At 34.8% G+C, this 27,190-nt stretch overlaps 2 protein-coding genes across 4 annotated transcripts; both read right to left on the bottom strand.

Moving 5' to 3' along the window:
* Positions 1-449: 449 nt before the first annotated feature.
* LOC136203522 (zinc finger CCCH domain-containing protein 17) lies at positions 450-7,211 on the bottom strand. 2 transcript variants are annotated; one of them, XM_065994692.1, is made up of 5 exons: positions 6,895-7,211; positions 5,895-6,043; positions 5,156-5,294; positions 2,783-2,893; positions 450-2,640 (listed from the first exon to the last, which is right to left on the bottom strand). In XM_065994692.1, the coding sequence occupies exons 3-5, from the start codon at positions 5,285-5,287 to the stop codon at positions 745-747; spliced, it is 2,139 nt and encodes a 712-aa protein (XP_065850764.1). In that variant the 5' UTR covers positions 5,288-5,294; positions 5,895-6,043; positions 6,895-7,211; the 3' UTR covers positions 450-744. The 2 variants fall into 2 exon arrangements, with proteins under 2 accessions (XP_065850764.1, XP_065850772.1); XM_065994700.1 differs by lacking the exon at positions 5,895-6,043.
* An 8,978-nt stretch (positions 7,212-16,189) lies between these two features.
* On the bottom strand, positions 16,190-18,352 carry LOC136203508 (pentatricopeptide repeat-containing protein At5g66520-like). 2 transcript variants are annotated; one of them, XM_065994685.1, is made up of 2 exons: positions 17,436-18,352; positions 16,190-17,324 (listed from the first exon to the last, which is right to left on the bottom strand). In XM_065994685.1, the coding sequence occupies exons 1-2, from the start codon at positions 18,268-18,270 to the stop codon at positions 16,810-16,812; spliced, it is 1,350 nt and encodes a 449-aa protein (XP_065850757.1). In that variant the 5' UTR covers positions 18,271-18,352; the 3' UTR covers positions 16,190-16,809. The 2 variants fall into 2 exon arrangements, with proteins under 2 accessions (XP_065850757.1, XP_065850749.1); XM_065994677.1 differs by having other exon boundaries at positions 16,190-18,352.
* Between the last annotated feature and the right edge of the window lie 8,838 nt (positions 18,353-27,190).

Raw genomic sequence — 27,190 nt, 5'->3', positions numbered from 1 at the left:
AGTTTATGGCCATCTAAAATTAGTTTTAAGTATGATTAATAAACGTGCTAAAATTATGTAATAATAGTCACCGACTTCTCAGTTGTAAAAAAAATGAGTTGCATGCAAAAGATGTGCTACACGCGCTTTCAAATATTATTCTATAATTCATAAAATATATTAAAACATATTAAAAATGTTACTTGCTAAAATGTAAAATTTATTCTCTCTAATATTAAAACCTCATAGGCGTGCATGCAATCTACATTTTAAACGAGATAAGAAAACTATCATGACATTTTAAGCAAAGTAAAAGCGCTATCGAAACACTTTAAAAATTTAGGAAAAAAAAAACTTTAAAAATTTAGGAACCAATCAAGTTTTTTAGAGTATAATAAGCCTTTATTTTATTGTTAGAGAAAACAGAAAAAAAAATATATTGAAATTGAACAATATTCAAAAGAGAAAAGTGCAGCATAAAAATCTGAAGAATACATTTAAAGTGAAATATGAAATTTAAAGTAAGTAGCAGTTTTCTTATTAAATTTCTACTGTTACACTTACAGAAGCTTTGTGCAAGCAGAACCCATGGGCTATACCTAAAAGCCCCAAGCACAAGAAAATTCCCATTCAATCACTTTTAAGATACAATAAACTAAAAGTTCAACTAATGCTGAAGAAGTTGGATATCTCTACTTTCTATCATGAAAATCCATTGCAACCACAAACCCCAAGTGCAGTCCTCAAACCACCACTCTATGCCCCTCAAGAAAATGTAACACCAATTTTCTTAGCAAAATCATCATCATCTACATCTTCCTCTTCAGCCTCCACATTTTCACCCTCGTAATATTCCCCTTCATCAACTTGCTCATATTCATACTCCACCTCCCTTTGATCGTCCCCTTCATACTCATGTTCTTCCATACCATCATCATCAACAATCATCCCACTTTCTGTCTCCGGCTCACCTTCATTATTAGGTACAGAAGAATCTTGACCAGGAGCAACTTCATTTTCTACAGTTGTTGACTTGGACTCTTCTTCATCTTTAACCACTTTCTTGACAGATGAAAGACCAGTTTGGGGTTCCCCAACAGTTGTATTATTGGAGCTGCCTACCAGCTTTTCCTTTATCTCGCTCTGATTATTGTCGTGTCTATTGCTAGAAGAGCTGCCGTTACCAGAAGCTCCTGCTTCAGAGACTCTTTTTCTCTTAAGAATCTCACTAAGAGGCATTGGGCCTTCAAATGAAAGATCACCTTCAGATGGTTGATAATCTTCCAATTGTTTTCTCTTTCTCGGAGATTCCTGCATTCTGCCCTCTGAACTTACAGTACTTTTCAGCTCTGCAAGACGCTTAGGACCAGCAAAATTCGTACTTCTATCATCCATCATTTCTCTTCTCATTCTAGCACCTCTAGGATTTCTACCTTCACTATCATAATCCCCTTCAACCCTACCCTTAATTCTATCACGAAGCCTCCCTTGATGGGAGGGCACTTGTGACCTCCCCGGTGACAATCTGCCTCGACTCCTAACCTTGTCTACTTCCCTTTCAACACGCAAATCACTGCCACTGGGAGATCTTCTTGGAAGCTTTATTCTACCACGAAGGCGACCACCAATAGAGCTCTCCCGTGCAGAAGAACCCTGGTAAACTCTCTCCTCAACATTTTTGTCAGGTGCAAAATCATGGCTAACAACTGATCTCAAGCCATTACCTCTCCTATGTTTTGATAATCGATAACGCAGATCTATGTCATCACTTGGCTCCGGGCTATCAACTTTTGAATAAGCTCTGCTTTCCAACTGAGCTTGCCCCAATAGCATTCTCTCTGATGAAGACCTATGTTGCTCCCAGCCATACTGGCCTTGAATGTGTTCATAGTTGTCATAACCTCGTAGATCACGATATGTTTCTCGGTCCATGTCACCCACTGAACTGTAATCAACAGACTGACCAATATCATACTCATTAACAGGATTAGAGTTCCTTCCTTCTTGACCTCGAGTTCTTCCATATTGATCTTCACCATGGTAAAAATCAGAATTTCTCAACTCATCATCCACAAGAACGTCAAAACCAGGAGAGGATTCCCTCAAAAACTCATCCGCATCCTTACCATTCAGGGAACCATGATCATCTGGCACTTGTGACTGATGCATACGATTAAAACGACTTGGGTTTCCATTGACCACAGGTTGGATATTTGTTGCTTTGTATCTAGGAACCTCATCATGCAATTTTTTAGATGGTGGAAGGTTCCTTTCAATTCCATTTCGTCGTGAACCAATTTCAGGTTTTGGAGCAGGTTTAGTTTCCACAGGTGCCTCCACTGCTTTTGCGAAGGTTGCTTGCTGAATCTTCACCTCTTGAGTAAATTTTTGATGGCTAGTGTGAGGCTTTGTAGGAGGAGGAAGTTCAGTACTAGGTGATGATACTATCATCTGAGAACTTTTGCTACTAGTAGGATTTGGTCCATGCAAGAAACCACATCTATCACCTTTTCCGCAGGCACCCTTCTGAAAAAAATGGCATTGGACTGCTGGTTTACCAGGAATTTGAGGAGCATAAAAAGCAGGTGTCACTGCTATCCGCGGTGGAGGCAAAAAGGATCCAGCAGAAGCTTCTGTTTCGGCAAACAAGCCATCAAGAGGCTGAACAGGAAAATTCAACATTCAATATTTATTAGTTTTGCTCGGAAAAGCATTAACAAAGAATTCTTCGTTTCAACTCCAAAAAGTAGCAGCAAAATCCAGCAAGAACATAAGGTGAAAACAAGACAAAGGAAACACTTACTGGATGACGAAAGCCACACTTTGGATTCATGCAATTTCCATTCAACCAGAAGTAACAATCCCTCGGATTAACCCGAGCATATTCACTATGGCGATATTCACATTCAGCACCCTGTTGAACAATATAAACAGGCTATTAATACTAGCTGAAAAACACCACAGGTTGTGTAGTACTGATATTTACAAACTCATGAGAAAGTCAATAGCGTGACCAAGCATATATTTACATATATAGTTCAGAAAGGTGATCACTTTGCTCAAACACGTGCACACAACGTGATACGGAGATTCAACAATACATTAACTATCATGATCAGAGTGAACAGGAACCCTATATTTACAACAATATATCAACCAATACAACATGCAAACTGAAATTCAATGCCATGCAAGAAAATCCCCAGAAAGCACATAGCTCTACATTAATATGCCATCACATTTTTTCATATTGCCTCATATTTGATGAGGCATTCAGAGCAGTTGAATCATTCTCCTAGTAAGAGGAACACTACAAAAGTTTTGAAGTGAAAAAAATCAGCAAGAATACTACTCCCTCCATTCAACTTTGATAGGAAATATTTCAATTGCACGGTAAATAAGAAATTTAGCTAATAAGATATAGGGATAAGTACACAAAAAATGCTTGTGGTTTACACGTTTTACAAACTCGAACCTGTGTTTTTTTTTTACAAAAAGAGGTCTGTGCTAAACGCCGTTAGCAAACAGAGGCAAAATTGACTAACGGTGTTAAAATTCAAAGAGAAAAGAGTTAATTTGGTCCTTATATTTATTTATTTTATAAATTAACCCCCCTAATTATCTAATTATCACAAATAAACCCCAAAATCAAAAATACCATCTACTCCATCTCTTTTTAATTTTTGATTTTCATTCTTCTTTCTCTCTCTTCTCTCTCTCCTCCTCCTCCTCCTCTTCCTCCTCTCTTATTCCTCCTCTCCTCTCCTTTCTTCTTCTTTTTTTTTTTTTTTTTTTGAAATTTCCATTGAAGAACGTCTGGAATTTCCAGACGTGATGATGAATCACGTCTGGAATCTGAAAATTCCAGACATTCCAGATGTTCTTCAACGTCTGGAAATTCCAGACGTTGAAAAACGGGAATTTCAAAATTTTTTTTTAATAAAAAAAAAGAAGAAGAAAGGAGAAGAGAGGAGGAAAAAGAGAGGAGAAGAGAAGAAGAAGAAGAAGAAGGGAGGAGAGAAAGAAGAATGAAAATCAAAAATTAAAAAGGGATGGAGAAGATGGTATTTTTTATTTTTATTTTTGATTTTGGGGTTTATTTGTAATAATTAGATAATTAGGGGGTTAATTTATAAAATAAATAAATATAAGGACCAAATTAACTCTTTTCTCTTTGAATTTTAACACCGTTAGTCAATTTTGCCTCTGTTTGCTCACGGCTTTTAGCACAGACCTCTTTTTGTAAAAAAAAACCACAGGTTCGAGTTTGTAAAACGTGTAAACCACAAGCATTTTTTGTGTACTTATCCCTAAGATATATGTTCACTAAAATACCCTTTATAGACTAATTGAATGTATTTACTGAGGGAACCAGTAAACTTCAATATATAGTAAAAGTTGGACTAAAAAAATATCATTAATCAATAGATGCTTCTTGATATTTGAATGAAATTAATTAGACATTGGGAGAAAAAAAATGTATAGTAAATCTAAAATCAAATTAATAATAGACTAATTAATTGTCGCAATAAAAATCATGATTGACAAGGGTGTTTTAGTCTACTTGTCACTTTACTAACAATTAACAAATAAAAAATGTCTATATTTGTTGGACACCCAAAATAGAAACTTTTGCCTAGTAAAGTTGGACGGAGAGAGTATATAAGACTAATTGTTTTATCATATTGTTATAGCAAAAAGCTAAAATATTTGCTCGTATTCTGATGATAAAATACAACGTACCCTCTCATGGAAAGCTAGTAATAAAGCAAAATAAGATATCAATACAAGTGGCGATTAAGTCATCAAATCTAATAACAAAAAGAACCACAACCTGTTCCCCTGGTTTTCTGTTTTTATAACTCAGGGTTTTCCCTGAAAGTCATAAAACTCAACAAACTTTTCATATGACAAAATTAATCAACAACCATCCACATATAAGCAGATGCTTCTTAAAATCACAGCACCACACTAATAAATGATAAGATCTCATTAATTCAAGCTCCTAAGGAACTATAGACACCATATAAGGATCAAACGTCACCAAAAAAACTAATAAAAAGAGTCAACTTGTAAATGTGAAACCCCAATTTCCAAAAGCAGAAAGATAACTAAACAAAGCAAAATAGGAAAAAGAAAGGGAATTGGCATGGATTGGGGGTAAGGAAAATAAAACCTTTTTGCAGGCTAAAGGCGAAGTAAGAAAGTAGACACAATCTGTATTTCTTTTCAAGGCCTCCTCCTCTGCAGTTGGTGGAGTAGTACTTGCTTGCTGCTGTTGTTGCTGTTGCGGAGTGGCTCCAACCATTGGTTCTCTATAAAATTTCAAAAACTAAATCAGCTTATTTCAAAGTGCAAGATAAGGTAAATTAGCAAGAACCATACAGGCCTTAAACCTCCAAAAACAAAAAAGTGCAAGGAAGAGGTGGCTCCCACAGAGTGAAAAGCAATATAAGAAAGAAGGGAAAGAAGTGCCAAGACTAGACTATGCCAAAATTAATCATTCACTTCACTCTTTTCCAACAAAATAAAATAGTAGAAGCAATTCCCATTGTCATTACGTGCATAAAGAAAATCAATACAAGAAACTGTCTCAAAGGGAGGACATCCGGAAAAAGCCCCAAAAAGCGTTCATGGTAAGAAGTTAAAACAAGAAAATGGCTAACAGCATTTCCCTTTTTATTCTAGAAAATGCTTGATTTTTTTTTTTTTATAGGGAATCGTAAAAGCATACAGCTTGTTATAGATAAATGTTAAAAATGCTTCTGTATAAATGTTTTCATAATCAATTGAAAGAAAAAGGTTCAAAAAGAGCTTACAAGCACTTGTTACGAACACTAATTACAATTTAATCACAATAATAAGAATCAAATTAGGGGGGAAAACGAGAAATTATTCTTCTTCTTTTTTTGTACCTTTTGTAACAGAGAAAATATATCTTTTATTAGTCTTTTAGTGAACTTTCGTCATACTCCAAATATAGCTGGGTAATCACTTATCAAACTACTATGGTGTAAATCACCTTGAGCCAAAAATAATGCATAAAAACCTAGATGATACGAGTCTGCAAAAAGAAACCCCAGCATGGTTAGGTAAAGCTATGAATAAAATCACTAATCTATAGAAAATATTAAGGAAGGGAAAAATAAAAAGAGAGAAATTTTATAGTAATTTGATTTATGCCCAAATTAAACCTTAAAACCATGAAATACATAAATAGTTAGATAACCCCATCAGAATCATCAATATGAAGGAGAAATTACTATAATGAAGAAGCAGAGAAAAGGATTCTACTTTGACCCTTCATAAAAATTGCTTATCAATCATAATTGGCTCAACATTGGATCAGCCAGGAACCAGAGATAAAACCATGCACATGAAAATACACAACATAGAAACCGAGGTAATGATCATTCTTCACATAAGATAGGTAAAATCTACAGCTAAATCAAACAAAAAATTAGAATATTAACTGTACTAACGACTTTATCAGAAAGCCATAGATATATTATAAAACTACACAGACAACCACAGATTTAAGGCTAACACGCTCAAAGCGGTTTTGCAGTATAAATTTATCTCCCCATCATGCTCAAAATCACTTACCACCTCGACAAAAAAAAAAAAAAGATTTCGCATATGCGCATCAATAAAAAACTTGGACGATTCATGAACGTTATAATAAACCAGCAAATACACCCTATATACAAAATCAACAACCACTTGTTCAATCTAACTTCTTTAACAACACTATATTGAATAACCGGTATCGAAATATAAATACCAGGGAGGAAAAAGTTTTTTTTCCATCTAACTGACAAAAAATTAGAAATTTCAAGGTAGACAAGAAATCGAGAGAAAAAAAAATCCTAGAATGGGGATGTGAGAGCTGAGAAAGGGCGAGGAAAAGCTTACAGGGAGGAGAACGACGACGAGGAAGCAGGAGGAGCAGCAAATTGGCAGCGATGAAAACAAACCCGACGAAATTACGCCGAAGGAACCAGACCTCCCTCCGCAATCGGATGGAAAGCAGACCAAACCAGCGGCAAACAGACAAACGACGGAAAAGATAAGGAGAGGAGAGATGAGGGAGCAGATGCAGATCTTCTCCAGGAGATAGATCTGACCAGAAAAAAAAAAGACGCAACTTTTAGGGTTTTTCCCTTTTTAATTACAGTTCTTAATTCCAGGGTACTTAGGAAATATAATACGGCGTGAAGTACTTCATATGTTTATTGCCGGAAAACTATAAATAAATCAAACAAAATAAGTTCTCCTTTCAAAATAAAACAAAATAAGTTCTCATTTTAAAGTTAATAAATATAAAACCAAATTTTTAATTTTAACATCCATGCTATACCTTGACAAAAAAGAAAACAAAAAAAAAACATCCATGCTATACTATATTACCATTAGAGTAAATCTACAAATTAATTGAAAATTACATATTTATAAATAAAGTTTAATTAAAACTTTCCATAAAAAATTATGGTTAAAACTCATTTCAAAAACAAAAGTTACAGTTAAACTATAAAAAAAAAAATATAAGTACCAAAATAGGTCTAAGGTTTTTGGAAAGTACCAAATTAAGCTTCACATTCAAAATAACATTCATATAGGTTTAATGTTTACGACATAACATCAATTTAGACTTAACATTTACAACATAGCACCAATTTAGGAATTATTAACAGAACGTGACACATCATCCGTTAAGTCTGTCAACTAAGTGTCACGTCGCATAAGATATCAAAATAGGTCTAAGGTTTGTAGAAAGTATCAATTTAAGCCTCACGTACAAAATAGCACCAATATAGGCTTAACGTTTATAAAATAATACGAATTTAAGTTTAACCTTTACAAAATATATTCAATTTAAGCTAAACGTTACAATTAATCATATTATATTCTTTCTCTATTAATTTTATATGTTATTTTTTTGATTTAGTTTTATTTTCTTATTTATTATAATACAATTAATTATTATTCTTACTCATTAAAACCTTATATTTGTTTTTCATCAATGATTTCATAATTCCTAAATTCCACGGGCTCATATAATATTTGCAAACTAAAAGTAATTGAATATCTACAAAATTTTAAACACTAGTTAAAATGATATTGATATATGACCATATTGGCACACAAAAAGTCGTTCAAGAAGTGGGTGGCAAAGGAAAAGGATTGACCACAAAAGGCACCGGCCTTAGACTAAAGGAAAGGCTCAAGGTTCCCTTTGATGAGTAGCAAGAAAAGTGAAGAAGAAAGATGGAATATTTCTTTTTACCCGTTATTTGAACCAGATGATTGTCAACTCATCCAAAATGTTACCATACAGTCACACAAAATCCAAGGTGCCTAATATCAGTTCCTTAATTTGTACTATGCTAAAAAATAAAAAATATCTTTTTGACACAGTTTAAATTGGATATATTTTGTAAACGTTAAGCTTAAATTCGTATTATTTTGTAAACGTTAAGCCTATATTGGTGCTATTTTGTACGTGAGGCCTAAATTGATACTTTCTACAAACCTTAGGCTTATTTTGGTACCTTATATGACGTGGCTCTGATTTGGCGATAACGTGTCACGTTCTGTTAGTAATTCCTAAATTGATGCTATGTTGTAAACGTTAAGCCTAAATTGATGTTATGTTGTAAACGTTAAGCCTATATTGGTGCTATTTGAACGTGGAACCTAAATTGGTACTTCCCCAAAAACCTTAGGCATGTTTTGGTACATTATCCCTTAAAAAAAATTACTAGAAATTTTCAACTTGCAAAGTTTTCCCTATAAATTTAATGTGTAAACTCTAAACTAAAAGATATATTCGCCAAGTCTCTCCTATTGGAGCAGAGTACGTGTGTTTAACCTAGCCGCTCGTTTCCTTCGCACCGACGTTAGTAAATCACAACACCGGCCACCCATATTTGGCTCTGGTGAACGGCTCCTACAGTGAACAAAAGCAAGGGTTTGGCGACTACATATGTCTAGCTTTGTCTAACATAATTTTTTATCATAGAACAATTCCTCTTAACAAAATCGACCCACTTTGAATTAATGAAGAATACTCTATCAGTTATATGGAGACCTGTGAAAGGAGTGACAATAACATAAACTGAAGTGGAAGGCATGTATTCATTCTAGTTTTACCATGAGCTGTATATGGCACGAATACTGAATGATGGTCTATATGGACTTTCAACCAAAATCTCTTAATTGTTCGTCAACTGTAGGAATCAGAACAAGTTACGAGGGTCGATATACATGGTCTTATCATATGGGTGCAAATTTCCGACCTACCTATTGGTTTTCAGACTATAGGGACATACTAAGCTATAGGGGACCGTATTGGCTAATACATCGAATCAGACTCGAAAAGCTTCATAGGGTTGCGTCGTAGTTTATTGTGCATCAAGGTTATGATAGATGTCCGGAAGTCGATGTGCAAGGGCAGAAACTCAAGAGGAGTGGAGGAGGATGGATATGGGTGTTGTTTCGCTATGAACGATTACCTCAATTTTTCTTTTACTCTGGTATTATTAGCAATGCATACAAATTTTGCATCCAACTCTTTGATAACCCCATGGCACAATTAGAAAGATTATATGATAGCAGCATCTGTGCAATCAATAGACGGACGAGCATCTAGATTAGCAGGGAGTGGCTCCATGATCCCTTTGAGAGTAGCTCGTAGTCGGATAAGGCAGATGCAAAACAGAATGATACAACCAACCGGGGCCGGCTCTAGGGGCATCCAGCATAGGTGGCCGCCTAGTTCCTCCGATTAGAATTTTTTTAAAATTTGATAATTATTGTTAAAAAATTATGTAGGCTTGATTTATAACAAAAAGTAGTGCTAGACTGAATGGTATATAATGGAGTTGTTTGAGAGGGTGTGAGTTTGGTCCTTGGATTTGTATGTTTTGGTTCTCATTTTCTTTTATTCCTGATTTTCTTAATAATAAGAAGAATATGTTTCTCATTATTATATAAAGTTCGTTTCTATTTCTTTTATTGACACAGGTTGATATCTTGGGCTTCTGTCATTGATTGGTCGCTCAAAACAACGCATCTTTCTCTTTCTAGTGGACAGATTGCGCAGGAAGTTTAGTAGTTGGGGCCTTCGATTTTTATCTCAAGCGGGAAAGGAAATCTTGTTAAAATCGGTTGCACAAGCACTCCTAACATTTTGTATGAGCACCTTTCTTATCCCCAAGTCAATATGTGACAAATTGCAAAAACTAATGAATTCCTTTTGGTGGGGTTCAAAACCTGTAGGACAAAGGGGTATACATTGGTTTGATTGGGCTAAATTGTGTAGAGCAAAGGATGTAGGGGGTATGGGATTCTAGGACTTGCATGTGTTTAACTTAGCCTTATTAGGGAAGCAGGGTTGGAAATTAATCCATAATCCAAATACTTTAGTAGGTAGAATGTTCAAAGCTAAATATTTTCCAAGGGTGGACCTACTGGCCTCCAAATTAGGCAATAACCCTAGTATGATCTGGAGAAGTATTTGGGAGGGTATAAATATCCTAAAACTGGGAATTAGATGGAAGATAGGTGATGGGAAGTCTATTAGAGTCTAGGAGGATCCTTGGGTACCAAATCTAGATAACTTTTGCATAAATTCACATTAAGTCCCTGGTTTGGGAGTCATAAGGGTGGTTGACATACTGAGTGAGAATAGGAGCGGATGGGATATGGATAAATTGAGAGGCTACTTTAGTGAATCCGAAGTTGCTGCTATTTGTGATATAATTTTACCTCTCAATGAAGGAGAAGATGTCTGTTATGGCATTGGACAAAGGATTGGATATATGTAGGAAAATAGACAAGTCTAGACATAGCGGAATAATAAAATTTTATCTATTTTATCTATTTCCCTTTTCCAAGATCTGTTAATTGTTATTTCATATAAAGAGGGATAGAAAGTAATACCTTTATCGAAGAACTATCTACTGTTGCAAACGAAGTGCCTACAACTTGTTATTATCAACTCGTGAACCACGAACGTTTGATTCAACACAAAAACAAAACTAATCAGTAATCAACCTTTAATAAATAGCAATCGCAATGATTGCCTCTAACAGAAATCGATACGAGATCAAAGAGGGAGTAAGAAATAAAGTAAATTAGCCGAGACGACGACGGAACAATTCATTCTCCTCCTTTTCTTATCTTGGCCGAAATACTAAGGCTAGGGGTCTATTTATAGACTTCCGAAACCCTAATCCCAGTTGTGTTAGGAATTTAATTAATTGGAATCTTATTATGAATAGGATTCCTAATTAGATAATTAAATAAACACTTTAATATTATCTAAACAATAACTAATTATATTTAGATAATTATTATTAATCAAATTAATAATTAATTAATGTTAAGGATAATTAATTAGAGTTTTAATTGCATAAAACATCCAATTAATATTATCAGATAATTCTTTAGTTTAATTCATAATCATAATCTAATTATAATTATTAAACTAAATTAATATCCCTAACTAATATGTAAATTTCGGCCCATGTGTCTGTGTCCCGCTAATTACGTTTTCGTCCTCCGATTCCAAGTCCCATATGCGACCCATTAGGTTCTTTATTGCCACTAGCCGTATATATCCTTTGAAATTATTCATCACGATTAATTCCAACATATATATAACGGAATACCGTCGCGAGCTGTTACTAGCAGAACCTATGATATTCCCCCAGAGCAATTAAGAAGTCAGGTTGATAACTGACGTTAACCTTTCTGTATTAGGTACAGTATAATACGATCCTTCATCAACTATATCCTGTCGGTCAATTCCTTATAACTATGGAATGTGTCAAGGTTACATATAACGAAGAGTCTGGTTTTACTTGTACAGGTTGAATTCACTCTGAAAAGTTAAGTTAAGTGAAATGTTCATTTCTACTCTTAACTGTATCACCTTGCAAGGAGTGCAGTCAATTCACCACAAGCGGCCATTTGGATATGTCTCCCACTTACCGGGAGTGACGAATGCTCAATCTAACATTAACTATTCTGCAATTACTTTGTGTGATACCCAACCCTGCTCTCACACACCCTAAGCTCTCACCTATTGGATCGTGCTCGCACAGAATCAAAGTATCAGACTCCATAATCCAGAATCACTAATTAACGAATGTTTGAGTCTGAGGATTAGTTATACCTACTAATACCAATGAGATGAACAGTTGACACATTAGATAAATCAATCCATTATGTTATCTCAAGTCGGGTCCCAATCCTAATGAACTCCTTCACCGGATCCATGTAACTGTCTAGATATCTGAATATCTAAAGCTTGTGAGATCAGCTTTCTGTCTCGACAGAAAACATTGTTACATGCAAGTCTCAACAGTAATATGCCAACCCCTATAACATATCACTTGACTTGGGTTTACTTTAAGTCTATTGGTCTATTATAAAGTACAATCTCACTTCATGCTTGTATGAACACTTTATAACTACTTAAATAAACTTAGGGTTACTTTCTTTATAAAAGATTCTTGCCTTTATATATAGTTTCATTTTAATGTTATATATCTGATTAATCAAATGAACAAATAAACAATTTATTCATTAGTATTAATATCCTAAAACAATTATCTTTAGGACACTAAACTCCAACAATATATAGTGTGAAGTCGGGTTACCACAAGGGAGTGGAGAATGGGGAAGATGATATGAGTTGTGAGAGATGGAAGAGATTATGGAAGTTAGAGATACCACCAAAGTTGAAAATTTTTCTGTGGAGAGTGGTATCATGATGCTTACCCACTAGATCACGAGTGATACAAAGGAGGGTGCCAATTACTATAGAATGCCCGGTGTGTGTGGAGAAGGACGAAACAGACACTCATTTATTCACTAGTTGTTGTTTTATAGGAGAATTATGGCGAGTGGCGAATATCACGATCCCTGACACTAGAGGATTGGCGTTTGGAGCTTGGCTGATCTGCGAATTGGCACAATTGGACAAGGACACTGTGGTGAGGATCTGCTGTGGAGTGCAAACTATATGAGAGCACAAGAACCGGGTACTATGGGAGGGCGAGTGGTGGCCAGCAATGAGCAGCTGGCGGAAAGTGTTCGACGGTTACAAAGAGTGGCGGGTGTTCCAGTTCCAGCCGACACGGACAACAGGCGCAACAGCAACAACAGCATCGAAACGGACCCCGCCAACCATATGGACTATCAAATGCAACTTAGATGTCACGGTGTTCGAGGATGATAGGTGCAACGGGCTAGGAGCGGTAGTGAGAGATGCGACAGGGTCACTATTATTTTACAGCAGCAGCGTGATCAACAGAATCAATGAACCTAAGGTGCTAGAGGCATTAGCGGTACGTACTTGCATGCTTTGGCTAGCTAATCAAAATTACAGACATGTGGATTTTGAGACCAACGCCAAAATGGTTGTTGATGCTACTGAATCCTCTCGTATGGACCTATCTGAATTTGGTTCAATCATTCATGACTGCAGGTTGTTATTGTCCTCATACTCTCTCATTTTAAAGTTTATTTTATTGCTCGTTTAACGAACGGTGCTGCCCATTTGGTAGCAAGGCATGCCCGTTCCAATACTATCGATTTTGTTTTTTCTGTAATGTCGTATTGACTAATGAACACCATTATTGAGGATGCAAATCCTATTAGTTAATAATACATTCGAATTGAGTCCAAAAAAAAGTTTGTTTCTATTCATTTTTCATATATGTTTTTGTTTTTATTATATAATTATAATAATTACTTTTTTATAATATTAATTTTTTCCTTAAACCAAAATATTAATATATATTCAATCTAAAATGACTAATATATATTGATTTACTTGTTACAATATATTTTAGGACATAATTAATTTTCACTAATGTATTTATACTATTGAGTTAATTGCACAACAACTTGTATCGATCAATTTTTTCTATGGTGAGTATGTTTATAAAATCAAAATCAAAATTATAATCTAGTAGGACAACAATTTATAAGAAGACCTGAATATTTATGGACCGCCGCAAAACGTTATGAACCACCGCAAATAATTTCTTATCCTTAAAAATAATATATGTATTTTTTGTGGGCTTATATGGGCTGGGCTCGGTATTTGAGTTTTATGACGTGATTTAATAAAAACATGATTTTTTTTGTAATATAACATATTGAGTTAATTACATAACAACATGTACCGATCAAATTTTTTTATTCTGGGTATTTTTACAAATTCAAAATGAAAATTATAATCTAGTAGGATAATAATTCATAAGAAGACCCAAATGTTTATGGACCGGCTCTTAGCATAGGCCAGGAATGCGACCATATAGAGTCTGAGCCAAAAGGGACCCAAATTATTTTTTACTGTATATATTGTATTTTTTTTTAAAATGTAGTTATAATACTCATTCATTCCTAGAAAATGACCAAATAATATAATATTTTAGGTCTAAAATATGCCCAAATTTATATTTTAAACTTTTAAGTATAACTTTTTTATTAAGAGTTTTTTATCTCTTTTTTCGCCTAAGGTCCATAAAAATGTCAGGACCGGCCCTGCCTAGGGCCTCTAAAATACTGGAGTCGGCCCTGCAACCAACACCCAGACAGACAGAACTGCACACAAGGAAGTTGATGATGTTATTACTTTTGGACCTTAAAAGACAACACACTACAATGGGGTTTATGGAAGTCGGCAACAACTGTATCGATCAATCAAAAAACGGAGGATCAGTGGGAACTGGGAGCCAAGCTCACAAGGGACCATGAGTATTTTAAGCTGGAACTACCGAGGTGTAGCCAACCCTCGGACGGTTAATGTCCTTTGGGACTTGGTTCGAGCCCACAAGCCAACATTTCGATTCTCATGGAAGCTATGGCTATTGAAGAGAGTCGTGGCGATTGGTAAAACTTTGGGATTTGAAGGTTTTGTAGTTGTGGATCGGTAGGGGCATGGAAGGGGATTGACACCTATGAAGTACGAACTCTTCCCCGGGGTCGCCGTGGCCGTATCGAACTCGCTAGACTCGGGGACTCGGCGAGACTTGACGATGACACGACAGGGACACAGCGGTGACGGGACTCAGATGGGACTCGACAGTAACACGGTGGGCACTCGACAATGACATGGCAGGGACTCGACGGGACACGGCGGACGGTGAAAATACGTAAAAGTTTAGGGGTTTTTTAAATGTTTTAAAACCTATTGGTCAATTACAAAATTTGACAAAAAAAAAACCTAAACTACATCTAATTCTCACTTGTGTATCACGATTATAAACGCTTAGGGCTTCTTTCTCTTTCTTCTTCGATTTGTTTTTCAATTTACGATTCTTAGCAATTCTCCTGTGATTTCATCTCCTACTATTCTCCTGCGATTTCATCTTCTTTCTTCATCTTCTTTCTTGTCGTTGTCTTGTCTGATTTCATCCGCACCAAAATCCTTGCGATTTCATCCTTGCAGAATGACTTATCTGTGATTTAGCAAGTTTTTTTATATATATTTGATATCTAATATATATACAGACACACACACACACACATATATATAATTAATTATATAAAATTTGTTGTGTCCCGCCGCACCCGTGTCTCATATCTTCTAAAAATGTCGTTTATCGTGTCCGCACCCGAGTCGGTGCTTCATAGATTGGCACTTCTCTGGAAAAGTACAGTTTTTGTGTCTGTAAGCAGCATATAACCAATTACATTGATGTTATTGTTTCACTTCATCATTTGGATCTATAGCGTTTTTAACAGGTTTTTACAGTTTTCCCGAGAGAAGTAGGCATCAAGAATGTTGGGACATGCTTCACTTGCCACAAGGAACCCCAGATATGGCATGGTGCTATATTGGGGATTTCAACGACCTTATCACTCAGTCTAAGAAAAAAGAGGCAACCACCATCCAAATTGGTCACTTTCTTCTCGCTCACTTATCACTACGATGCCATCTACGTAGACTTTCATGGTTTTCATTATATGTTCCGCAAACATTTTGTTGATCAAGCATTGATAAGTGGAACTCTCGTTCTTCAAGCCGAATGGCATGACAATGTAACAAAACGTACCCTTGTGAGTAACGAATGATGTTTTCTTAGCATCCTTAGGATGCATTTGGATTTGTTGGTATCTTACGATTGCGTCGAAAATGGACATGATTTTGCAGCCTACTGTATGATCGACAAGCTGGCAATCTTTAGGGTAATGCTTTATAAAGATTATTAATGTCTACACAATGCGGTACTTCACGTTGCTCTTCTTTACAATAAGTACATTTGAAAACAAATCAGGATAGTACACTTACCTAATGAACCCTATAGCTAAGACCTTGTCTATCTCGACTTTGATTGCCTCTTGCTTCTCTCGAGAATGGAGGCGCTTCTTTTGCTTGATCGGGACTCGCGAGGGATCAATGTCCAGCTGGTGGATGGCATGGTCAGGGGAGACCCCAAATATGTTTTATGTTGACCATGCAAAGACATCAGGATGTCGGGTCAAGCCGCCTTTTTATTTCGTTAATGAGAAAACCGAAAACTTCAACCAGGCAGTAAAAATGAGAAAAAGGCATTACAATATACAAAATAAAAACCACTAACTACAAATTTCCAAACTAAAAGAAACTCGTACCAATGAGAGAAATGTACGGCACATTTCACTATTTAATCCTTCCTTCTAGGAAATTTCAACTCTAATGCCCCATTTGTAACATAAAGAGACATCAGGACACGGAAAATTTTAGAATACTCGGGGAGTAATACACCTAGCGACATGATCACTCATTCAAAAGTGTGCAGGGAATATCTATTGCAAACAACGATACCTTTATCCTGCAATTAGGCTAGAACCAGGAGTTTTTCTGACCTTTTTATCTTCCATTCCCTTTCTTATACGTGCTACATCGTCCCATCTATTAGTAGAAGCATACATGTTTGAAAGAACAACATGTACCCCTTGGTGTTCTAGACTCAGTTGAGTAAACCTCTCAACTGTTTGTTTTCCTAACTCAACATCGTTATGAATCATAGATGCATTCAGCAATGCGCCTAACACATATGAATCAGGTACTACAGGCATATCTTTTAATACTTTCCTTGCCTCCTCTAACCTCCCAGCTCTTCCCAACAGATCAACCAGACATCCATAATGCTGGACTTGCGCCTCAATTCCATAAATTTTACTCATTTTTTCAAAAACTCTCAAGCCTTCATCTACCATTCCCATTCGGCTGCAAGCATTTAGGACGCTTATGAATGTAACTTGGTTAGGTACAACTCCTTCCTCTTCCATCCTCTCAAACAATTGAACCGCACTTGAACTCTGCCCATGATTTGCTAAACCTGATATCAAACAAGTGTAAACATAAACATCTCTATCTGTTAATTCATCAAATATAGAACAAGCCCTCTCTATACATCCACACTTGGAATACATGTCAATAAGTGCAGCACCTAGGATTCTATCCACTTCCATCTTTTTTCTGTTGATATAAGCATGTATCCGCCTTCCTTCATCCAAACTTCCAAGAAAAGCACAAGCTGTGAGTGCACCAATTATGCTAGCAATATTTGGCAGAAACCCAGAAGTGTTCATGGCATTGAAAAGCTCAAGAGCTTCTTTAAACAATCCAACCTTTACATATCCAGTAATCATCGCACTCCAAGAAACTGCATTCTTCTCAGGCATTTCATCGAACAGTTGACGTGCAATTAACACTTGCCCGGACTCCAAATACCCATGTATCAAAGCAGTCCATGTTATCACATCTCGATTAGAACTCGCATCAAACAATTTGCGGGCAGAGTTCATACAGCCACAGGCTGCAAACAAATGAAGCAGCCCATTTTGAACAAAGTGGTGTGACACCCACCCAAATCTGATTGCTTGTCCATGGCAAGCTAGAGCTAGGGGTAAATCGTTGAAGTCAGAGCAAGCTTTGAAAAGGAAAGAGAAGGTGTAATTATTGGGTAAGAAATTGCTGTCAAGCATATGCTTGTACAGAGTAAAAGCTCTCATTGGTTCATTTTTGTCTGCAAAAGCTCTGATCATAGTATTCCAAATGAAGGTGGATCGACGTTGAAGACGAAGAAAGAGATTGTAAGCATGAGAGAGATCGCCGGAATCTGATATTGCACAAAAAGAAACTATTTTGGAAGCAGCATAAGGGTCCTTAATGGTTCCAGAAACAGTGAGACGGGACTGAATTTGCTTAATTTGCAACAAGGTAAGGCATCGATCCAGAAGGAATAAACTTTTATGGGATGCTTTATATTTTGGAGGCAACATAAATTCTAAATGCAGAAATCAGAATTCGCCAATGAATACACCAACATAACAAGCCTTCTATTCTATGAAAGATTTCCCCATAATTTATGCGTTCCATCCGAAATAAAAAATACATGTCCTAGTCCTTCTAATAAAAACAAATTGTATATAGAATTTTAAAATATATTTTTATAAATAATGAATAAAAAAATATTTTATTAATGATTATATGGTACATATTTTTATATTCACTATACTTTGTAAAACATATTTTACAAAAATTTTAGATTAATCTTTAATTTATATTCAAAAACTCAATTACACTATTTTTATATTATTGTAAGTTGATATGATACAATTAAAATAGTGCAATTCTAGTAAGTTTCCACCTCTCTATCCTTCTTGTTTTATATTGGACTAATTTTTCCCCAACCCCCTTAACTTGTCTAAATTGATCATTTTATCCCATCAACTCATCAAATGTCCTATTTATCCCCCTAACTCCATAAAAGTGGTATTTTTTACCCCCTCAACTTGTCCATTTATCCCCCCAACTCATAGAATGTTCTATTTACCCTCTTAACTCCATAAAAGTTGTATTTTTCACCCCTTACAATCCGTTATCGAAGCCTAAATTGATAACTTTTTTTAAACGTTAAACCTATATTTATGTTATTTTGTAAGTAGAACCTAAATTGATACTTCCCCAAAAATTATAGGCCTATTTTGGTACATTATCCCTACATATAATGTATTTAACTTGTTTATATTAATGTTCTTGTTATTTGTATTTTTTATTCGTTCTTTCTCTTTTCAACTTTTTTGACTACTATAAATGGATAAGAAATACCATTTTTATGGAGTTAAGAGGGTAAATAGGATCATAAGTGGTGAGAAATACCACTTTTATGAAGTTAAGAGGGTAAATAGGATATTTGATAAGTTGAGAAGGGGTAAAATGATAAATTTGGACAAGTTAAGGGGGTGAGAAATACCATTTTTATGGAGTTAAGGGGGTAAATAGGAGATGTGATGAGTTGAAGGGGTAAAATGACCAATTTGAACAAGTTAAGGAGGTTGGAGAAGCATTAAGCCTTTTATATTCTTCCTTCTCTTTAACACATTCAAGATGCTAAAGAGTTAGTGGATTGGGGAGGATTGTTTGATCCTCTAACCCTCCTGAAAACCTCCAAAAATCCTTGTCTCCAGGTGTTGCCATGGTCAGAGGCCCTCCAGTCAAAACGATATTTTTTTTATTGAAATATGGACCTAATCTAATGGAAATCTCAACCAGACTAGTCAAAACGATATTGTTTTAAGCTTATTACTTAGGAAAAAAAGTACGGAAATGATATATATGTCCTTACTAATAGTCACAACAAGAGTTTCCCAACTATCTGACAATGAACTCAACAGAAATAAAGCCTGCAACTCATCATCAAGAATAATCTTCATAGTGGTAAGTTTGTTGATTATATCTTGAAAATCACTAAGATGTTCAGAAACTGACTTCCCACTTTTCAACTTCAAATTAACAAGCCCCTTAATCAAAGAAGCCTTGTTATGAGCAGTCTTTCTTTCATAAAGACCTTCTAATTTCTTCCACAAATCATATGGGTCGGACTCTTGAGAAACATGGTTGAAAATGCTAATATCAACCCATTGTCTGATAGTCCCTAAAGTCTTTCTTTTCAATTTTTCTCATTCTCTATCTTCCAATGTTTCTGGTTTGACTGGTTTGGACAAACTACCATCCTCTTTGGTTTCTGCATCAATTGGGTCATACAAATCTTTGCAAAATAACAAATCTTCCATCATAGGTCTCCATATAGAATAATTGGTTGATGTCAATTTAACCATGGAACTATTACTGCTATTAGACTCCATAGCTAACTTCAAAATTAACCTTGCTCTGATACCAATTGAAGGACCCAAAATGTGGGTTACCAATAACAACAATCAAATACGCGGAATACCAATAACAACACCACAAGGATCAATCTAACAAACAATCAACCAAAACACAATCCAAGTCCAAATCAAAATAGCAACTATAACCACAAGAATGGAAATCCAAAACCACAATCAACAACACAAGATTTATACGTGGAAAACCTCTTCGGTGTGAAGAGTAAAAAACCACGGGACGTTTGAGGAGTCCACCCTACTTCTCTTATTATGATAAAATTGAGGGTAAAACAAACCCAACAAAGTCTTACAAAAGGTTTATAACCCACCAACAATCATGAAACAATAAGAGATTTCAAGAAGTAGACAAATACCAAGAAAGAGAAGAAATCAGTCTACAATCTGCCCCAACTCCGAACAGACCTTCCCGACCTCCGAACGGCAATCCCAACGGTGAGAACAAGGAACAATATGTCTAGAAGCTCCTGTCCAAAAATCGTGACGATCCGACGGTTCAATCTCCAGGAGTCGACAAAAACGTGAACTGACCTAAAGAGAGAAAGGCCAAATCCGAAAATCTCTTTTGTGTGTGTCTTTTCTTCTTACTTCACTTATCACAATAAATGACAACTCATACCATTAAATACACATTAATATAGCTTCTCAAAGAAGCCAAAATTAATAATAAATGGACTTTAAATATGGGCGGGACCCATAATACTATTTATCCCCCTAACTCCATAAAAGTGGTATTTTTCACCCCCTCAACTTGTCCATTTATCCCCCCAACTCATAGAATGTTCTATTTACCCCCTTAACTCCATAAAAGTTGTATTTTTCACCCCTTACAATCCGTTATCGAAGCCTAAATTGATAACTTTTTTAAACGTTAAACCTATATTTATGTTATTTTGTAAGTAGAACCTAAATTGATACTACCCCAAAAATCATAGGCCTATTTTGGTACATTATCCCTACATATAATGTATTTAACTTGTTTATATTAATGTTCTTGTTATTTGTATTTTTTATTCGTTCTTTCTCTTTTCAACTTTTTTGACTACTATAAATGGATAAGAAATACCATTTTTATGGAGTTAAGAGGGTAAATAGGATCATAAGTGGTGAGAAATACCACTTTTATGAAGTTAAGAGGGTAAATAGGATATTTGATAAGTTGAGAAGGGGTAAATGATAAATTTGGACAAGTTAAGGGGGTGAGAAATACCATTTTTATGGAGTTAAGGGGGTAAATAGGAGATGTGATGAGTTGAAGGGGTAAAATGACCAATTTGGACAAGTTAAGGAGGTTGGAGAAGCATTAAGCCTTTTATATTCTTCCTTCTCTTTAACACATTCAAGATGCTAAAGAGTTAGTGGATTGGGGAGGATTGTTTGATCCTCTAACCCTCCTGAAAACCTCCAAAAATGCTTGTCTCCAGGTGTTGCCATGGTCAGAGGCCCTCCAGTCAAAACGATATTTTTTTTTATTGAAATATGGACCTAATCTAATGGAAATCTCAACCAGACTAGTCAAAACGATATTGTTTTAAGCTTATTACTTAGGAAAAAAAGTACGGAAATGATATATATGTCCTTCCATCCTCTTTTAAAAAGAAAACAGCTTCCCTCCTACTTTCTCATTCACATTAACATATAAAGAAGGTTTAATAGGCACCCAACCCTCTAAACTTGTAACTTTTTTTCATCTGGCCCCCTCAACTTAGGGGACAACCTCTCAACCCCCTCAACTCTCTAAAAATATCACATACAGCCCTTTACACCCTTATGTTCGGTCAAAATATTGACCCGTGTAGAAAACGCGTTTGACTGTTGACAACACCAATGCCACGTGTCATTTTTTATTAAATTTTTCCATTGAGACCCCTGCTCGGCGAGCAAGCCCATTTGTGCTCGGCGAGCAACTACCAGAGATGATTTCGATCAGAATTCTTATGCCATAATGGAAAATTTTAATAAAAAAGTGACACGTGACATTGGTGTGGTCAATAGTTAAACACGTTTTTTACACAGGTCAATATTTTGACCGAACATAGGGGTATAAGGAGTTGTATGTGATGTTTTTGGAGAGTTGAGGGGGTTCAGAGGTTGTCCTCTAAGTTGAGGGGGCCAGGTGAAAAAAAGTTATAAGTTTAGGGGGCTGGGTGCCTATTAAACCTATAAAGAAAGAGAAAGAAAAAAAAATTGCAAAATCTCAAATTTCAACCAAGTCCAACCAAATTTCAATCAAAACCCCAAAGCTCTTTGCCATTTATTTAGGGCCAATATTTTATATAGTATTTTCTTGAATGGGCCAACATTTCTCACCATCTATTGTCTCATATCTAGTTTCTTTGTCAAGTTTAGAGTTCTATGCCAAATTTTTTTCCCAAAAATCACTTGGACTGGCCGGACAACTCGTTTGAACCGATGTAGATTTAACGGTTGAATATACCCATATTTGCTTCTTCTTTTTGGGGGGTAGGGTACCCATATTTGCTTTTAAAAATAGTAAATATGTAAAGGTGATATCTGAACCTTGGTTTCTAAGGGGAAAGCATGAATACCTTACCACCAAGCTAATTGTCAAATTATATTTATCATCAATAATATATTTATTTATATATATATATATATATATATATATATTACGAATTAAATAGTTAAATATTATTTAGTATTATAAAACTAAAATCCCTCAAATCTTCACAATAAAATTGATGATGAAGATAGTTCAAGAAAAATTAATAATGTTCATGATGAATATTGTCTAAACTATGAAAGAAATGTGTGATTTGTGTTTAGTGTAATGTTTAATTGTGTATTAATTTAATTTTAATATTGAATATTGTATTAAATTTATTTTCTATTTTTGGATGTATGAATTTTTATGTTTAATTAAAGAAAAAAAATTATATATATATATATATATATATATATATATATATATATATATATATATATATATATATATATATATATTTATGATGTAATATGTTTAACCAATCTGAATCAACCGGTTGAACTTATTAACCAGTGAAGGAGGGAGCCTAGAACTTAGGGGGTCAATGCTCCCCCAACCACAGGCACCACCCTTAAATAGGGTGGCAACAGGGATTAAGGCCAGAAAAGGAAGCTTCTCATAGTGTATTAGTGTGCAACAAACTCTAGAGAAGTTTTGGTTTCTAGATCAGCAACGGTTCTAATCAGAAGGATAGAACTATAACAGACTCATATCAACAATGTTAGAGTAACTATTGAGGTTGATATGCTAGTCAATATAGCATCAACGAAAATAAAGGCCTTTGGATATTTGTCTTCGGCTAGGCTGTGTCAGCTTCATTTTTCTTCTAACCAAGTACATTTTTGTTAGTAACACAAAAATAAAAATAAAAATGTAACATCATGTTTCAACACATTTTCATCAAAAATTAGAAATAATGTTGGCTTAATTGATAAATAATTGTTTTCAAGTGAATGCAACTAATGTGTTCAAGTTTGATTAAACACTTTTAGATAGTTTATATATAAATAGATCAAGAAGAGATGAAAAATATATCCATCTTATTAATGAAATAAAGTAGGACACTGCTTTTTATATACAAGAAAAAGAAAAAGTAAAATGTTAATACACAAATATAAACTGATGTGACATTATTTTATTTTAAACAACCCATTTTACTATAACCATTCTCTAATAGCCTCCCCTTAAGATTGAAACATGATGAATGTTCATCTTGTCTAATGTTGCAAACATTTGTGAAGTTGTTAATGGTTTGGTAAATAAATCAACCAATTGTGATGTAGTTGATACATAAGGTGTGCTGATAAACCCCATTTAATGCTTCCTAACAATGTGGCATTCTATGTCCATGTGTTTTATCTTCTCGTGGAATACAAAGTTAGCTGCAATATGAATGGCAGTCTAATTATCACAATAAAGTGGTATAGGTAGCTATGATTTAAGCTTGAACTCCTTTAATAGATATAAGAACCATTTCAGCTCACAATATATGGTAGCCATGGCTCGATATTTAGCCTCTGATGAACTCTTACTGACAGTGCTTTATTTCTTTGATTTCTAAGAAACCAAAGTTGAACCCAAGAATACATAAGTTGAACCCAAGAATACATAGTACCGTGTCACTGGTCTTCTAATGATTCTACACCTTCCCTAATCTGAATCATAGTAACCAGTCAATATCTGTAATTCCTTTAGATCCCATGTTCCTGCTTTGTAAAACAATCCAAGATGATTTGTACCTTTTAAGTATCTTAACACATATAAAGCTGCTTCCATTTGCAATTTCGTAGGATTCCAAGTGTATTGACTCATATGTTGTGTTATGAAACCTATATCAGGCCTAGTAAACCCCAAATATAGTAAACGACAACTAGCCTCATGTACTGATCTGGTCTTTCATGTGCATCAGAATTTGTTGTTAATAAAATACTCGATTGACAAGGGTTGTTGCTACTTTAGCTTCTGTAATTCCAAAATGTCTAACTAAATCATGTATGTATTTAGTCTGGGAGATTAACAATCGATGCTCTGACCTAGACACCTTAATGCCAAGGAAATTTTTGGCATCACTCGTATTAGGGGTGTTCAATTGGTTGGGTTATTATAACCCACCAAATTTCAACCCATCCAACCCATGGAAGGTGGTGTTAAGTGAATTACAATGGGTTAGATGAGTTGAATGGGTTATAAATCTTATACTTGATGGTTTATCATAACCCGTCTAACCCACTCAACTCGTATAATTCTCTATATTCTCACTTTATTTTTTATTTATCTCATTTAAAAATTTTAAAAAATGTGGTTACTATAATTTGATATTTTTTAAACTGAAAAAATGAAAATTGTAAAACCGAAGAATTGACAAAATAATAATAAAAAAAAATCTAAAACGAAAAAAAATCATACCTAAATCGGACATGACACCCGAATCCTTGGTGAATCCGGCGAGTCCACCGATTCTTCCGATTCATTTACTCCATTAAAAAATGTTATATAATTTTAAATGGATAAAAAAATAATATTGGTTTAATTAAAGAGAGTTTTAAAAAAGAGAGTTTTAAAAAAAACTAGGAGACTCTTTCTATTACGCTGCAACTAAAAACTATATATTTTATTATTTCAAATTCTTAACTTTTTTTATGTGTTTCTTTCTCTCCTTGAGGCCTTTAACCGCCAAAGTCAACTTTAATTTGGTTATATGTAACAAACTTGGAGGGTGTTTGTTTTAGCTTTTCGGAGCAGCGTTTAGCGTTCCACTCCAAACCGCAGGAAATATAGCGTTTGGTTAGGTTTATATAACCGCAGCGTTTAGCGTTTTTTCTGGAAACTGCAGCGTTCTGAAGCGTTTCACGAAAAGCTCCTATTTGGAGCTTTTCATAAACAGATGTTTGTAGTTATATGTTATTGACAAAATTATCCTTCTTATTTTTATAAAATATGTTTATTCTTTAACATTATTTATATCTCTACAACATGATTACCGGAAGAACAATGTTTTGTTGCGTTCAATAATTTTTTTTATTTTTTATATAGATTTTTTTATTAATTTGTGTAACACACTTTTTATTTTATAGTAGGATAAGGTGCAAAAATACCCTTAACATTTATAGCTAGGAGCAACTGATGTAGAATAAGAAACAAAATATTTATGTTTTCTAATAATATCTGAAATCACCAATGTTAGGGATAAAATTGCTTTTAGCTGTCAGTATTATGGGTAGAATTACACTATTTTAGACGTTAAGAGTAAAATTATTCCTAGTTGTAAACGTTATGTGCATTTTTTCACATTTTTCTTTTTATAATTTCATCGTTGATTAATTTAAAACATGTCCATTTTAGACATTTTAAATCCGAACAGCAACATTTCAATATAATTTTACCAAACACTAGTAATTAAACAGCTAATAACAAACAGCTAACAACTTACTGGAACTGCAAACAGCTAACAGCAACCGCAACAACTATCAGCTAACAACTGAACCAAACAGGCCCTTAGTTATTAAAACTTTAACAAGTTTTTTATAGTTATGTTTGTAACGCACTATATATCATAGACATAACTAAAGTTTAGAAGGTTCGATGTAACATTTAAATAACAGTCAAATCAGGATGTTCAAATTTTCAGTAATGTAAGAGTAAAATTAATATTGCTTAGAATCATTAGAGATAAGTATGTATTATTTCGTATATTAGTTACGAATCTACACTTTTCTGTAAATGTTGGGATCAAATTTAATCTTTATCCCTATATTTGATTATTATTTTTTATTATTCGAGATTTGTGGTTCGATAAAAGTAAAAAGAATAAAAATATATTTTAAACCATGGATAATAAGTTATAATTGAACCGGGGAATAAAAAATACATTCTATAAAACCAAAGTTAAAATGCAATTTCCCTACATGTATGGAATATCTGATTGTGTCATGAGCAGGGGCGGAGCCAGCCCAGGACTCGGGGGGGCCGGAGCCCCCCGGCCACCGGCTCCGCCCTTGAGTATTTATCGTTTTGTCTACGGTAGCTCCCTCTAAAATTAGTATAGATTAATTCTATGTAGTATTATTACAATGTTTAAAGGTGGATGTTGTTGAAACACCTTTCCACAAGATTTTGATTTAACAAAATCATTTAGGTTTAATCCATGATTAAGAGACAATTAAATTTAAGTGTTTTGATTTAATTGTACTAATCCGTTTGTTCAATATTGAGTATAAATGCAAAAGGAAATTAAGACAGGTCAAAGTCAGCATGAGAACACAACACAAGCTGAGTGAAGAGCGACTCAGCATAAGAGAAGATAAGTCATCTTCAAAACAACAGCTCAAGAAAGAAGCTGATCAAAGAAGCTGAGTGGAACGGAACTCAGCATAAAAGAAGTTTGCTTCAGAACTAGATCTTGCAGAACGAAGCTGACCATGGAAGCTGAGTGAAAAAGAACTCAGTATGAGAATTGGTGACAATCAAAGACAATGACTATCGAAGTGAAGCTGATGTTAGGGTTTAGTG

The sequence above is a fragment of the Euphorbia lathyris genome, chromosome 1, assembly GCF_963576675.1.
Source record: "Euphorbia lathyris chromosome 1, ddEupLath1.1, whole genome shotgun sequence".
Taxonomy (NCBI): Eukaryota; Viridiplantae; Streptophyta; class Magnoliopsida; order Malpighiales; family Euphorbiaceae; genus Euphorbia; species Euphorbia lathyris.
This window is presented reverse-complemented; position numbering and strand designations above follow the sequence as displayed.